At 41.5% G+C, this 15717-nt stretch overlaps 1 protein-coding gene across 4 annotated transcripts in view; it reads right to left on the bottom strand.

Annotated features, from left to right (window-relative positions):
• Positions 1-577: 577 nt before the first annotated feature.
• HMG20A (high mobility group 20A) overlaps positions 578-15717 on the bottom strand; it is a 39198-nt gene continuing 24058 nt past the window's right edge. For 3 of the 4 annotated variants that reach the window (XM_018923269.3, XM_018923270.3, XM_009098227.4), the window contains exons 4-10: positions 14305-14520; positions 12062-12194; positions 11652-11683; positions 7444-7519; positions 6381-6596; positions 5635-5778; positions 578-3338 (exon numbers count right to left, since the gene is read on the bottom strand). In XM_018923269.3, the coding sequence (XP_018778814.1) occupies positions 5642-5778; positions 6381-6596; positions 7444-7519; positions 11652-11683; positions 12062-12194; positions 14305-14520 (810 nt within the window). In that variant the 3' untranslated portion in view covers positions 578-3338; positions 5635-5641. The remainder of the gene's footprint in view (positions 3339-5634; positions 5779-6380; positions 6597-7443; positions 7520-11651; positions 11684-12061; positions 12195-14304; positions 14521-15717) is intronic. The other variant, XM_018923268.3, reaches the window with a different exon arrangement.

Here is a 15717-nt window from a genome sequence, read left to right as displayed (position 1 = left end):
AAAATAATGAGATGTGACCACAAAAGCAGCACAAAGACAAAGACATGGCTGCTCACAGCACTGTCACCTCAGAAAGAGCACCAGCAGAGGCAGAATTCACCCAAACTCCTCCACAGAGCACCTAGACCAAGGACAAATGTCATGAGGCTACAGTTTGCTTCATTCTCAGCCAGCAGGTGGGTAAAGAGAGGATAAAAATCTAGTAGGGGAAAAGAAAATCAAGTGGGGAGCAATACTTATGATCTAGAAGGTTCTTAAAGAAAATCACTATGATGGTGGGAAATTAGGGTGGATAAAGGAAGACAAGAATGTAAAAAAAGGGCTGAGTGAGAGATAGGACATTTTTTAAGTTAGTGAGGTTGGAGAAAGGGCCTGGCAACCATTAGCTATAACCAAAAACTCTGGCACTTTCACCACTGTAAGTAATTACCTAAATTCCTTCAGCTTTTCCAGAGGAGAGGTGGAAGAGGCACATTTCTGTTCAAAGGTTAACGTGGAATTGCCAAAATCTCTGACAAGAGATCAATGTAGCAATAGTTCTTTCATGAAAATTCAGTTGAAATTGAATCAGAGTGGATTCAGCGTTGAACAATTTTAATGAAGCAGTGTCAAACAAGCACATCAACTTCTTAGAAACCAAGGAGTTCCAAAGTTTAATTACAAAAACATTGTACAGAAAACTTGGCATTTAAACAATTCCAAACACGTTAATCCAGTAAATGGATTCTGCTTTCATATATTTCTCTTAACATTTCTGCAAGTGACAAAAGCATTTTATTCCTCTCCTCTCCTTGACACCCACTTCATTTTTTTTTAATCAGTCAACACTGAAAACTGTAAACTGAAGTGACACTCTGAAAACACTGGAAAGACAAAATCCATTTTTATAGGGTTAATAAACATAAATAAGAAGCTTCTTAATGAGACAAAACATCATCTGTCACATCATCAGTGAGCAAGAACTCAGTCTTCTCCCAGCTGCTTCAAGATGGATAACCCACCCTACCTTCTTCCTTGTGGGAAAAGGCAAGAGATTTGTCAGCCCCCAGCTAATAATATCACCTTAAATTTCCTATCCCACAACACTTGCATGCTTCCCAGCAGATGGATGAGCAGTATCCACGAGCAGATTTCTGTAAGCAGGCAGCCTGAAGCCATCTGACCCTCCTGATGGATTGGATATGTTACAGCCTGGAACTGCATCCTACATTACAGGGAATTTCTGGAGTCTTTATGGGATACAACTCCAGGTATTAGGTAGGATGCTACAGACAGAACCTCAGGGTTTTGTAAATCAGTTTTTGGCTATGCAGTGCATTTTGGCCACTTCAACATAGAGTCAAACATCATCAGTTCTAAAAAATCAAGATACATACATGAGATGAAGGTGTAGGTGCTTCTACTGGAGGCATTAACAACCTCTAGGATTTATAACATTCTTTACAGAACACACTAAAAAAGTTCATGGCAGCATCAGCTGTTCTCATCCATGCTAAGGAGAGTGGAAGTCAATGCAGCAAACTGAGGTTCCTTTTTGTGAAGTCTTGAAAACAAAACAGATAACAAGAGAAAGGAGTTTCCTCCCTGAAGGAAGACTTGATTTACATGGAAATCCTTGCTTCTTGGCTACAGCAATAACCCCAGGAGTAAGCTGAGAGCTGGCATAAAGGTGCTGACCTGAAGATGGCTCCAGGCCAGCATGACATCCATGTGTACAGCGCAGGAAAAGAAGAAACTGGCTTTTAATCTTCAAAATATTCGTGTACAGGTGATGCTGACAGCAACACACTCCAGCAATGAAAGCAACCTCCACATCACAACAGGGAATCTTACCACATGTCTTGAGCAGGAGCAAAGAGATTGTCATGTGGGAGCAAGAGCATTTCATCCACCCCCATAAAGCCCAGAGATGTCCAACGAGTGCTGAGCCAAAGTCAGAACCAACAATTTGACAGGAACCAAAGGGCAGGGGAAGTTTTGCACAAGCCAGTGCAGGCAGTGGGTGCCTCAGCTCTGCAGGAGGTGTGGTGCAGCTCTGCAAGATCAGACTCAAACATGCAGAGCTCTATTCAATGCAAGTGAAAGGCCATTTAGGTCAGCTGGAACACAAAATGCTGAATGCCATGGGCTCCATGGGCAGTACTGGACTGCACAGAAGGCAAGAGCAGAAACAAGCTGCAATGCTGAGTTCTGTGGGCTATGTGGACCTAGTTGCTAATAACCTTCTCTGCTCTAATAATTCATGCAAAAATATTTGTGCTGCTTCCAGACACATTGATTCCCAACACAGCAATTTCAGGAGGGCAGGGAGGGGAAAAAAATGCAATCTCTGTGCCCATTTCTCTTTTTATGGAAAACTGCTTTCCCCATGAGATCGTTGTCTCAAAAGCAAAGCAATAACATTAAATTAGACTGAACTGTATCAGAGGTAGGGCAAGCTTTGTGGGTTTAGTCTAAACTGAAGAATCCCATTTTCCTTGCTGAGAAGAACTAATGTTTCACTTTCTATCTTGATTTCCACTGATCTTTGTGATAGTAACATGCTCCAGCAAACATTTTCAAGAGATGACAGGAGACCTTCACAGAAGAGCAGGATGCAATGTGCAAGAGAGGGGCTTGAAGAGAGAAGAAGTCTGTCTCATAGTAGAATCAAGTCACAAAGCATCAACCACAGCCAGTCTCTAGCAGGGGCAAACTCACATTGTAGGAATTGTAGGCTAACACAAAAAAACCCAGGAAAAACCCAGGATTCTGCTTGAGAAAAGCTCCTATAACATAGCAGGAGGTGTGGGACAAGACAGTGCACCAAGGAAAGCTCCCTGTTAGAACAGAGAACAAAGCACTGCTATCCAGTACTGCAAGAATCAGGGAACAAGATCAAAAGAAGAGAACTGAAGTGAAGGAAGGTAACCCCACAGGATAAACATGAAAACAAAATAAAAGACACTAGAAGACATTAGGCAATATAACACATCAAAGCTATTACTACAACATATATGCTGACTCCATTTCACAAGCTGAGATTTCATCTCCACAGCCAGCCAGTCCACAGAACGCAGGCACCCTCACACCCAGCAAAATCCATAAAAAATGTAGATTGCACAGAAGTTGCATGCTCTTAAATGTTCACACAGAGGACAGTTCCAAATGCTTAGTGGGCGGTGTCCGTGGCTTCTTAAGATCTCTTAAAGCATTGATCTGTTTGTCTCCCTGACAAATCACACAGGCAGGGCCCAGGACAAACCTGCCATCCTGCCTCCCACCCCAGGCTTTCCCCCATGGCTTCTTATTCCACACTGGCCAAAATAACTTTGTAAAGCTTCCCCGGGTCACGAGACCTGCAGATGAAACAGAAAAATAGGGGTTAGAAGGCTACAATCTGCCAGGGCCAAACAGGCACCATGACAGGGGTTTTGGGTGTTTGATCTGAAAAAAACACAACACTCAGGAGAGTAAAGTAGCCTCTAGAGACACAACCAAACCGAGTTACTGTTTCCATCCAGTGCTAAATAACAAAACCCTTCCTCTTCTTCCCATATACTGTTTGCTCAAACAAGTTTTTACCATGCAGTACAGAAAAACCAAAATATTGACCAGCATAATCAAATATCCCTAAACACAATGTACAAAGCCACCAAAACCCACCTCAGATCTGTGAAAGAGTTGTTTTCAGGAGCATTATGGCACAGTTTTCTGTGGTATTGATTTGTGATGTGTCCCAACCTCAAGCAGACCACTTGGTTGACAGAGATTGCATTCAGCATTAACAGACACATATGCACATTAACAAAGGGACACTGATGATGACAGTTTGTTGACACAGTTTGTCATGTGCCAGATGAACCTTTTATCCAAAGCTTCTTTGTTTTCCAGGGAATCTCTACCATTTTCTAGGTTTGCATCCAACAAAACCCAACCTTCTTCCTTCCAAAATTTTAGTTTCAAAATATCATCAGTGCCAAGTGAAAGCCAGTGTAATTAACAGTCCCATTAATTACTTGATCATTATATTGTGTTACATGCATGTCATTATCCAGGGAAACTATGTGATTATTAATCCCATTTTTGACTGCCTCACACTGTTTTGCTGCTGAAAAGAGGGAAGGCACTGGTAGGAAAAGAAAAGAAAGGAAAGATGTACTATTTTTCAAGTAGAGGTTAGAAGGAAGGATTTTAAAGCAAGAATTACTTTTTCTAAATCAATTACAGCCAAATCTAGCCTATGCAAGAAAATTGTATCCACATATTCAGGAATACAGGAATTGTCCATCCTTTAGGAAAGATGAAGCCACCTGGCAAGAGAATGAAAGTTTAGATTTTAGTAGCTTTGTGATATGATTTTTCTAGCAAGGTGCTTAAAGGACAAATATCCATTTCTGGGCCTGGCATACCCTTCTAATAACTGATGGATGAGAAACTGCTCTCCCTCTTAGCCATTCTGTAAAACCTCCCCTCTCAATTCTCTCTCTGAGCCTGAGAACTAACTGAAAACAGTATACAAAAAGGAGGAGGTTGATGAGCTGCTGAAAAATCCCAGACCTGGATCGACAAGCTGTTCCCTTCACAAATAGCAGCAGTAAAGGCACTTCTTTATTCTGCTGGGAGCTCAGTCATCTCTTAGAACTACAGTCCGTTCCATCTGGCTACCCTCCTGAAGGACAATGATCTCCCAGCTAAAGCCACACTATAATGGGAAATGTGTAATTAACTGTTCTACACAGCACCACAAAAGGTCAGAACCAGAAAGGATGAAAAGCCCTGTCTTCATATTTGCAGATGGCACAAGGCAGCTTTATTTGCATTTCTAAACATTATTCAAGACATGTACAGTAGATCTCTACATAATAAATGCCTGAAGAATGAAGGTATGCACTTTGTTAAAATAGAAATAGGCAAACTCCTCATGGCTGCCTGGTGCTGTGCATCATGGGGAAGTGGGGGAGTGAGAGGTGTGGGAAATGCAAAGCAGCACAGTAATGCAGAAAGACGGGTATTTACTTCTTTGTTAATTTGTTTTTCTACTCTGTTCTCTATTACAGTTTTCCAAGCTGTTAAACAGCAGCAAAAACACAGAGTCATGAGCTCAATAATAATCTACGCACATGCCACATAAACATTAGTCTCAGCAAATGCAATGTACAGCTTAAACCATACCTCAGTGTTCCATTGGCATCTAAGCCTTCCTAATTACAACTGCTTGACTACAGATGCCACTGAGCAGAGGTAGAGCATTTTCAATTTGTAACAGAGTTGAGTTCACCTGTAACCTCTTGAGACAAACAGAATTTCCCCGTGGCCATCAGTTTCTACAACTGCTGCTAAAATCTTCAGATATACTTCACTCCAGAAAGGAACCTTCTTCTAACTTAGTCACCATGTTACCATTCTGTCAGAACTCTTACTCACCTTATATAAATACATAAAGATCTTGCAGCTAAAGGGAATTTCAGAGCCCTTTAATGCCGTGGAATTCTTTCAACCCAATTTGACTTTCATTAAGACAACTCCTCCAGCAGCTTCGAGGAAGAACCCTTTTTGATTGTACAATATGGTGATCAGCAGAGGCATCAGCAGCAGAACAGGTGCCAGAGGCAGGGAGCAGTCCCCAGGAGCAGCCTGGGAGAGAGCACTTACCCAGTGACTAACGCTCCAGCCTGTTCACCACGTCCCTGACGGTGGCGATGAGGTTCTCGTTCTCCTGTGGGTTGGCCAGGATGATGCTGTGCAGTCTGTTCATGTAGGAATCAATCGTTTCCATCGTGGGGGTTTCCCCGCTGCCTACGGCCAACACAGTGGAATGAGCCACAAGCATGAGCACAGCAATTCAAAATAGTTAACACTATGCTAAGGGTAATTTGTGCCAACACACAAACTGCTATAGGAGGTGATTTTGCACCACCTCTCGTGACAGATTCTGCTAAACAATGTCCTCCTAACTCCACAAAGTGAGTAGTTCCAAGGATATCAGGACTAATGAAGCATGGCTCTCTTTTATTTGGGTCTCATAGCTGATTATAACAAACTCTTTCAGCTGGGCATTCATAGAATCTAAGTTGGTTCCCTGGCAGCTGACAACAGAGACAAAGCCTTTATTTTAATCGAGGAACTTGCACGTCCTGTCTATTCTATTCAGTAACATTTTCATAAAACAAGTGAAGGAGAGCCAGGACTGAATATGTGTCTCACTTTATTAGGAAGAGTAAGAGCAATAAGAAAATAAATGTCATGTTGAAATAAAGCACTGACTCTACACTTCCCCCTGCATGCATTTTAGTATTTCATTATCCCATGCAACAAAAGCTCAGAAACAGCCAAGAGCACAGAAGTACAAGAGCAGTTCTCAGCCCACAGCCACGAGCAGCTCCATGTCCCAGGCCCACCTGGCAGCGGGACTGCAGCGAAGCTGCTGGTGAGGGCCTGCCGCAGGCTCTCCAGGTGCTGCTGCAGCACCGTGTTGCGGCTCCGCTCCTGGATCACGTCCACCTCCAGCTTCTCCACGGCCGTGCGCATGCTCTCCACGTGCTTCTGCAGCGCCGCGTTCCTCTCCTCAAACTCCATGTTGGATTTGCGCAGCTGCCGCAGCTCCGCCTCACGGGCTGCCAACACCAACCATTCCAGAGAGTCAAACACTGCTACAAACCTCTCTAGGACCAGCAGGCAATGAGACAGAATGTTCTGGAGTGCTCTGCTGATAATTACAAACAGTGCCATTGTGGTTGAGAGATGAAAAGCATCACATCATGGAGTGACAACAGCACCTACAGCGGCACTTTACAGAGATCATTCCTAGAGAGAGACAACTAGAAAAACATTCAAAGCATCAGAATGGATGTGAATGGGGAACTGATCATGGAGGAAGACTGCAAGACTGATTTCAAAGGCAATCAGCATGACAAAGTTTAGCAGCAGTGCTAAGAATCCTGCAATCAAGACACCAGTTACAAAAATAATCTTCTACTGACCATGGAAAGTATCTGAATCTAAATTCTGTTCAGTCAAGAAAGTCCTCAAGAAATCTGGCAAAAAATACTCAGCCTCGAGACACACAGATATGAAAACTAAACAGAGTAACAGAAAATATATCAGTGTTATCTTCCACATATGGGGGGAAATACAATGCTGCTACACCAGCCTGAATCACCATCAGGATACATCTTAGATATTTCCTAGTCCTCTGGAACAGTAGACACAGCTTCAATATTTCAAGACTGGCTGGAATTTACATCAGAAACATTCTCAAAAATGGCTAATTTGGGAAGACAATACCAGGAAAAACTGCTTTTCAGCCATTGTGTATATACAGAGGTAAGGTAATAGCAGAAACTATACCCAAGTCTTTATGTGAGCTGAGATGGGAGAGTGCAAGGACTCTTCAGTTGGACAGCATTTGCCAAGAATTTTGGAAAAGCAAGGAGGAAAGCATCCTGGAAAAGTTAAAATTACCTTTACTATGATTCAGGAACTCTTCTGTGAAGATTGGGATATCAAAGACAGATCTCTCCTTTGTATCTGCTTCTTTCTACAACAGAACAAGTAATAATGTAGCTAAACAGTTTGTTTTTAGGAATTCATTTACCTGTTTCGATCATGGGAATAAAAGGCCAAGGAGACCAAAACCTGAGGCAGCTAAAAGCTGTTAGGACTAAAGACACTTCCAGCTCCTACCAAGAAAGGCCAAAGGAAGTGTCTTAGATTTGGAAGATATAGGTTTAATCAAACATTAAGAAAGAACATCCAACATACTAAAATACACCCTTTCATCCTAATGGCATTATACACGAGAATTATTCAGTTTTAAAAACTATCTGAATGCACTTATATTTTCCACCATCAACCAACAGACTTTCAGAATATTCTGAAATATTCTTTACAGGAATATCGACAAACAGGAGGCAGAGTGAGCAAAATGCACAATAGGTTTCATGGCTCTCGGCCTTTCAACACCAAAGCAAAAAAACAAAAAACACTTTTAAATCAGGAAATGCTCTACAACTTAGTCAAAAAACTGTATATAATGTGATTTGACTCAAGGCAAAACCCCCCTAACTATAACATACTTCAGTCACCACTTCTAAATCAACAGGAATGAATGCTTGTTTTAGACCCTAAATCATTATGAACAAAGCCAACATAAATTTGGTTTGATAAACTGCAGCAACTACCATCAACCTGTAACTTAACACAGAAATAAAGTTATGCAGGAAAAAGTGTCTGTGGAGAACAAAAGCTTTTCACAACTCTCAAACACCATGGCTGATAATGTGCCACAAACTCATCATCCAGAATTGCAGTGTTACACATGGCTGGTGTCCTCCAGCAGACAACCCCAAGACAGCTGAAAAGGGAATTCTGGCCCCTGAGCTGAGAGTGCCACGGCGCTGTCTGCCACAGAGGGGCACCTCAATGCCAGCTGACAGCCAACCAAGACAGACAAGACTAGATGGAACTACAGCTACTCTGGTTCTCCCTGAAGAGACAGACTGTCCATTGATTGCTTTTAAAGATAAGCTAGCTTTTATTGTGTGGCACAGTTACAGTTGAGGAGCTCTGTATTTACTGAGTGAGAATTCAAACCTCACTTGGCCTGAATCAGCTGGAGACACATGAGAAACAGGGAAGACTGGAGGGAAGAGCAACTCTTCCCTGCTCTGTGAGGCACAGAAGGATTTATTTAGGGTTTATGATCACAGGTGCTTTTCACTGAAGTTTTTGTACGTGCTGCTACAGGGAAAATGTCTCAAGAGTGTATTTAGAAAGAGAAGTCATACACAGAAGTGTGAATAATGCATGTGTTTTGTCTGGACACTACCTAGATGGCTAAGAATTCATTTCACCCCAGAATCCAGGATCTCAACACTAATGTGCACTAAGAAATACTGGCAGTTAGGAAGCTTGGTTAGAACACTTATAAGCACAAATTAGAATGTTTTAAACATTCTAATTTGTGCTCACTGTTGCTACCTGTGTGCAAAGAGCCACTGGCTTGGATCATCACTGGCTCCTACAGAATAGATGGTGGAGGAGACAGTACTGCCAAGAAGATATTCTCTTTGCAGCCCTGGGATACAGGTTCTTCAGATAAAAACCCAAAAATATTAAGGCTTTAGATGTAACTGCCCAGCTTCCAAAAGGCAAGAAATTCTGCTAAGCAGAAGAGTGATCATTAAAACCATCAGCACTCTCCCATTGCAAAATACATTACCCAGCACATAAAAGATCCTCTTGAGAACCCTGAAGTACTAAAGCCACTCTGAGGTTCACTGAAGATTAAAATCCTAAGGCTTTGATTATCTCCTATTGGAAAGGGCCCAGTCTGTTCAGTTCACCTATCATTTAGTCATCCCTCAAACCAAAAGAGAATCAAAATTCTATCATTTACCTTAAATAAGACTGAGATTCTTCAAAAGTCAACAATCTCATCTGGTTATTAAAACTGAGGTTGAACTCTGAAGATTCTGCAATGAATCAGGCTTGAAGTTCTTAGAAACTTGGTGAAGTATGCTAATGAAACAGCTGAGATTTTGAGGGGTTTAAGCTCACCTTTGCTGCCATTGTCAGGCTGCAGACAGTGGAAGGAACAGATATAATAAATGTACTATTCCATTAAGTGTTTTCAGAGTAGGTACCACGAGGCAACCCCTGCTCTCCTCCATCTGTGTGCACAAACCTTTGAAAGCTTTCCAGTAACAAGTGTAACTGAGTGCATGATGCCAGACCCACTTGGAATCAAGCAGCTTGAGGAAATAAACAAGAAGAGAACAATGGAGAATAACTATCCAGGGGTTTAGTCACTGCTGATGACAATAGTTCCAGTGTATATTGCTATATGTGATATTTATGAAACTAGAATTTGAAGGAAGAAAAATGTTCTATTTCATGCATATAGATGAGCTCAGGGGACAGTGCGTGCATGTTTTTCAAGGCAATATCTATTATAAGTTCTCTCTCATCCTTTAGTTATATTTTATTATAATCAATATTTGAATTGCCCATCATGAAACTCTTTAGAGGTCAATTCTATGTACAATGTTGAAAATATTTTCAACACCGACTCACAGAAAGTACATCAATAAACACTTAAGAGGAGGAAGGGAAAGAAAAAAGCTGTCTTTGACCTTATTTTCTTTTATTCTCTCAAGAAATAATTTCATCAGCTTGCACCTGCTAATCACAAACACAGCAACAGAAGTCAGTGTGACAGTTTCTCAGTCAGGAGAAAGCAGCAAGATGACAAAGAGCTTTAGCCTCACTTTCAGTAACAACTGAAGCAGACACTTCTAAAAGCAATCTAAGTTTTTCTGCTTATTCCCCACCTATACAGGATTATAATACTTGACTTCCCTGCACAAAAGATGCAAAAGCACATCAGGTGATAAGCATGTGGGATTTTATAAATATAAAGGTGAAAAACACCAAGTAGTCAAAGGCACAGTTCAGAGTAGGATGTCTGACTGACAGGCTGATGTTCAGCTGTATCTGATGAAGCTTAAACGTCCTACAGGGTGAGGAGAATTCATTTTTTACTGCATTTATGATGTGAAAGATCAGCAATGATAGCTTGAATCAGAAGGGTAAGAGGGAAGACTCCAAATTTGTAGTTTGCCACCTGTATAACTAAAACGTTATGTAACAGTCACAGCCAACCTAGAACTTGAAGCCTTCAGTTTTTGTACAATTAGAGACAAACTTGGGTTCAGTGACTGTAGAATAAGAAAACCTGGGGACCACGTACTTCTAAAGGATAATCTCACTGCAAGCACTTCCTTTAGGAGTTAATAAAGGCAGATAAAAACCACGATACCAGAGCATTTTCCTGAAAGTGAAACGTACTTTCCTTCAAGACCAGTAGCTGCCTCTCAGCAGTGCTCAGCCTTGTCACTACTGTGATGAACACATTAGAAGCAAAGTGGATTGCTTTCCCAAGGCAAAAAGCCTCACAAAGAAAAACAGATCTTTCAGGAAGCCCTACTGCTTACAAGTGAAGAGGCTGTGTATAATCAAGATTTTTTTCATTGCTCTTTGTTTGTAATTTATTGGTAACCATTACAGAAGCACTGTGGCCCTAGGTAATACAACTGGAGAAAGCTGCAGTGTTTCAAGGAGAGAGAAACCACAGTCAGCCAGGACACACAAGATTTGTGGTAAGATGCCTGTGCTGTAGTTGATGAGCTCCAGACATTATCACTCTGACATTATATGCAGAGGGTAAGGGAGTGCAGGAGGGGAGATAAGCCAGAGATTTTCCAATTATTTGGTTGCTTTACCCATTTTCTTCTCAAGGAAGCCACAAGCATTTGTGTTACTGCAAAAAATTAGTACTTGAAAACAGCCACCTAAAGGTGCTGACTTGGCAGGCTTATGGAGGTCTCACATTATTTTTATGTTCTTAACACTGCATTACAAAACACACCAATGTTTTAAGTGTATACTATGCTCCATTCCATCATTAGTACCTGCTCAAGACTCATCAAATTTAGTTTTGTTATACCAATGAGTGTAAGAATACTGTCATTTCTAACTTTTCAAAACCTGCATTAGTAAGAGGAAGAATTCACACTCAAGTTTTCATAAACTGGGTTTTGACTTCCCTAAAAGTTTTTTTTCTCCTGAAAGTCTACCCACTGATGTAAATGTAGAATTAAGAGGTTTACCTCATGATCATGAGCCGGCTGTCTTGCTCCATCTGAAAAAGAAAACAAGCAAGAAGACTCTCAAAATAAAGAAAATTTAAGAAAACAAGAAGCAAAGAATTAAGGCAGTTACACAACCCTAATTACACAACAATTCTAGACAGACTTGTGCAGCTCTCCCACAAAGCCACAGAGAAGCTGTGCCTAACTTTGATGCTCTTAAAGCATATCCTCCAACACAATCTAGACACAGTTAAATTCAGGTATGTCTAATTCCCTTTACACACAGCTGAGGTAACTGCCATAGAAAGAACACTTTTACTTTTTAACCAGCCTTTAAATCCAAGGCTTTCAAGGAGTATCAGGCTGCATGGCTGGCAGGGAATCCTCTATTGTTCTAGCTAGGCACATCCTTTTGTCCCATTCAATACCTTGTCTGTGTGATTTGCCTTTTTGTCTGTCCTGTGCTTTCCTGCTGAAGACTTTGTAGGCTTCAGTCTTCTGATACTGCTCCAGCTCCCGCATGTAGCGCTCCTTGTCTCTGTCTGCTTCATCCAGGTAGCGCTGAAACAAAAAAGTCCCAGGGTTTCAGGGTTTCCCTTCAGGAGGAAGGGAAGAAAAACAACTTGTCAAATGAAGTGCTGATCCATTTCACCTACGCAAACAGGAGAGGAGTGAAGAAACAATGAGGTGTAAAGACATAAGATCTATGGATAAAATTACTGTGCTCTGGTGTCCCATTTTCTCTCTCTCTTTTTTATAATAACTATTCTCTTTTTTTTTTTTTTTTTTTTTTTTTTTTTGCTAGGCCTAGGAGTAACTTGCTACTAAGCTACTCTACTCAAGTGAACATTACCAGCATGTCACAGACCAGACACTTCAGAATTCCTGTTCTGTGGCCAGGAGGAAGTGCTGCCAAACAATAATATCGTATCAGATGATACTTTTATGGTTCAGACCCAGAACAGTGGAGTTCCAAATACACATTTGTTTTCAGGTCCCACAGACAAAAAGCACCACCAAAAAGTTGGCACATCTGAGAGGTGAACAAAGCATCATGGCTATTGCAAAGAGCAGCATAAAGATAAAAGAGCCTGGTTTTAATTGGTATCATCTATCTGCATTTTTGGTAATAGAAAACTTTTTTAATTTATATAATCCATCGGCATTTTGGTTAACAGAAACCTTTTTTTATCAGCCTGAAGGTATTCCACACATCTGCATGACAAAATGAGCTTAACTGAAAATTCTTTAAGGGAACTGATGAACTGAAAAACATTTAATGAATGGTCACAAGGCTTACTTCAAGAAAAAAGTTACCTTCCCAATTTTTTCTCCAAATGAGTTTAAAATTCAATGAATGTAAGAATTAAATCAGTGAACCTTTGTCACCTGATATTCTCTTTAAGTCATCATGACAATACACATAAGTTATGATTTTCATACATTTGCAACACAGTTTTGACCTGGCTGGTGACAGTAGTAACATTCTGGATTGAGGTGCAAATTTGGTGATGCTTTTGGGCTGGCATTGCTTTTGGCCATGTTATTTGTCTGTAAGATACTAATTCTTTCTTTCTTTCCACCTCCAGCAATGTGTTGCTGAAAGGGCTCAGCAGTCTTCCCTTGACCTGCTCTGAGAGTCAGAAACTCACAGCTTTACTCAAGGACAGATTCTCTGGGGATTTAAAAAGCAGCATTCAGAAAAGAGATTTGAACTCAATTTCCTTTTTCAGGTTAAAAATCTGCCTGAGACATGATAAGGATATGTTAAAGGGCAGGGGACAGAGGGGCAGATGTCTTTTACCCTTCTCTCCCAGCAGACATTTTCATCACTGCAAGACATCCTCTCCATGGATGTAAATTTCCAACCTTACACAGAAGCAATTCTGACTTTTCTCTAAGCAAAATCATTCTCACTATCCCTGCTACCAAATCAACTGCTTTGCCTTGCCACATATTTTCCATTATGGTTCAATCACAGTGCCTATGCACCATTTTATATCATCTCTGTAAGTGGTATTCTATAAGTTTAGCAAAAAGCAACAAAAGGAAATCTTGATTTTTTGTGTCATCTCATTTTTCATTACACCATTAAAGTATTTTTCAAAGTTCAAAAATGAAGATCAAATTCATATGAGAGCATTCAGCAGCACTGTGATTTACAAACTGCTTCGCAGTAATCTCCAACTGGCAGTCAGGAGTGGACAGTCAGACATCCATTAGCAATTAACCCATTAACAAGGTTCACTCCAGAAGGCCCTAAAAACCAGCCCAAACATGGCCTTGAGCTTCATTCACTTGTCAGATAGTGCAGAAGGCCACAGGGCTCCCAGTTAGGAGACATCACATGCCAAGACTTTGGCCTTACAAGTCTCAGATGTATCTGAGTTGGTACAGCAGAGTCACATCCAGATGGACCACACGGAAATGTGGGATGTCTCATTAGAGCAATGCCCCATTCTGGATGTATTCTTGCCTTACCTAGAGGATACAGCTCTCCTCAAGTCACTCCTGGAGGAAATACCATGGCCCTGACAGGGCCCATCATGTGAACCTGCAGCCCTCATTTTGAAATATCCTCCAAAACACAATTTCCACCAACAGCCTGTGTCACTTTCCTCACTAAACAGCATTCCCACGTAGCAGCAAGGACAAGGAAGTGCAGTGGTACCCGCTTCTCCTCAGGGGGCAGCTTGCTCCACTCATTGCCCAGCATCCTGGTGATCTCAGGGAAAGGCACCTCCGGCCGCTTCGCCCGCAGCTGCTCCCTGCGCTCGTTCATGAACCGCACGTACCCGGTGAGGGGCGACTTGGGGGCATTGCTGTCCCGGAGGGGTTTCTTCCTCTTCCTCCCTTTGGCCCAGCCTCCACGTTTGGTTCTTTGCTGCTGCAAGAGGAAAATGAAGGTAATTCAGGCAGAGTGAAAATAACCACCTCCGGAAGGAATAAACAACTTCATCAGGAGGACAAGGCTGCAGTTCTCTCCACGGATGCGGGTTTCAATCCCTACTTTGGAGCTCTCCTAACTTTTGTCTAAACAAAGCCAAACAAGTCTCACCATGAAAAGTAGCTTACAGGTTCTCCTAGTCCACAGGGACAACAAAATAACATTGGCATCAACTGATTGTAAAATCACAGGGACTGATAATCTACAACATGATCACCTCAACTAATGCAACTGCAAATATTCTTTTATGACTTGTTTCCTTGGTTTCAGTTATTCTCACCCTCACATACCCTCCCCTGCAAGTCATTTACTTCAACAGGTTTTTTGGAGAGATTTTGTGTACTAGTTAATAATAGATAAGTAATCATTTTGCACTTTCCAGATCTTTGTCCTTCATGCACAACGTGCCCAAAATGTGGCTGTAAAGACAGCACACAGGCTTTTCTACTCTCATCTGCCAAGTACATTGTCTTTCCCAATAACCACCTCCAATGGAGCAACAAAAACTCCAAAGGAGGGAATACTGTAAGATGTGTCAGGGGCACACTTGGGAGTTCACAGGAATAACAACATTATCACTCATCCTCCTGGCTTCAAATTATTTCTACAGCAAGCTCTGGACAACACTATTTTCTAATGCTATGTACATACAACTATTTTCAGTACTTCTAATCTTTCCCCAGATCAACATGTTCCTGCCATCATGCTACTTTTTGTTTCCCTCCTGGAATTTTATTACTCAATTAAAAAAGGACCTCACAGCTGAAAAGAAACTACAAGGAAAAATATCAAATACATCTATAAAAAAAAACAAAACAACAAAACCCAAACCAGAAAACCCCAAAACCACTTCCTAGTGCAACTTCAGGTCCTTCATGATTTAGTCACCAAAAATCAGTGCTGGATGGTACACAAGGTATAGTCTAAAGCAGTAAAAGCACAATGGTTTTAAAGACCTCAGTTACTACCAGAACACTACAGTGGTTTCACTTTGCTGGCTCCCAGGAGAGAAGATAAGTTGTGGCAGCTGAAGATTCAGTCCTGAATGCAGCACCAGCTTGTGGGCCCCTCTGGCTAAGCTGAGACCCACGTGCTGCTCCTTGCACAGTCCAGCTGCCAGCTACCTGTGTGCAGCTG

This window comes from Serinus canaria, chromosome 10, assembly GCF_022539315.1.
Source record: "Serinus canaria isolate serCan28SL12 chromosome 10, serCan2020, whole genome shotgun sequence".
Taxonomy (NCBI): Eukaryota; Metazoa; Chordata; class Aves; order Passeriformes; family Fringillidae; genus Serinus; species Serinus canaria.
The sequence above is the reverse complement of the archived record's forward strand: the minus strand, read 5'-3'. Positions and strand labels throughout refer to the sequence as shown.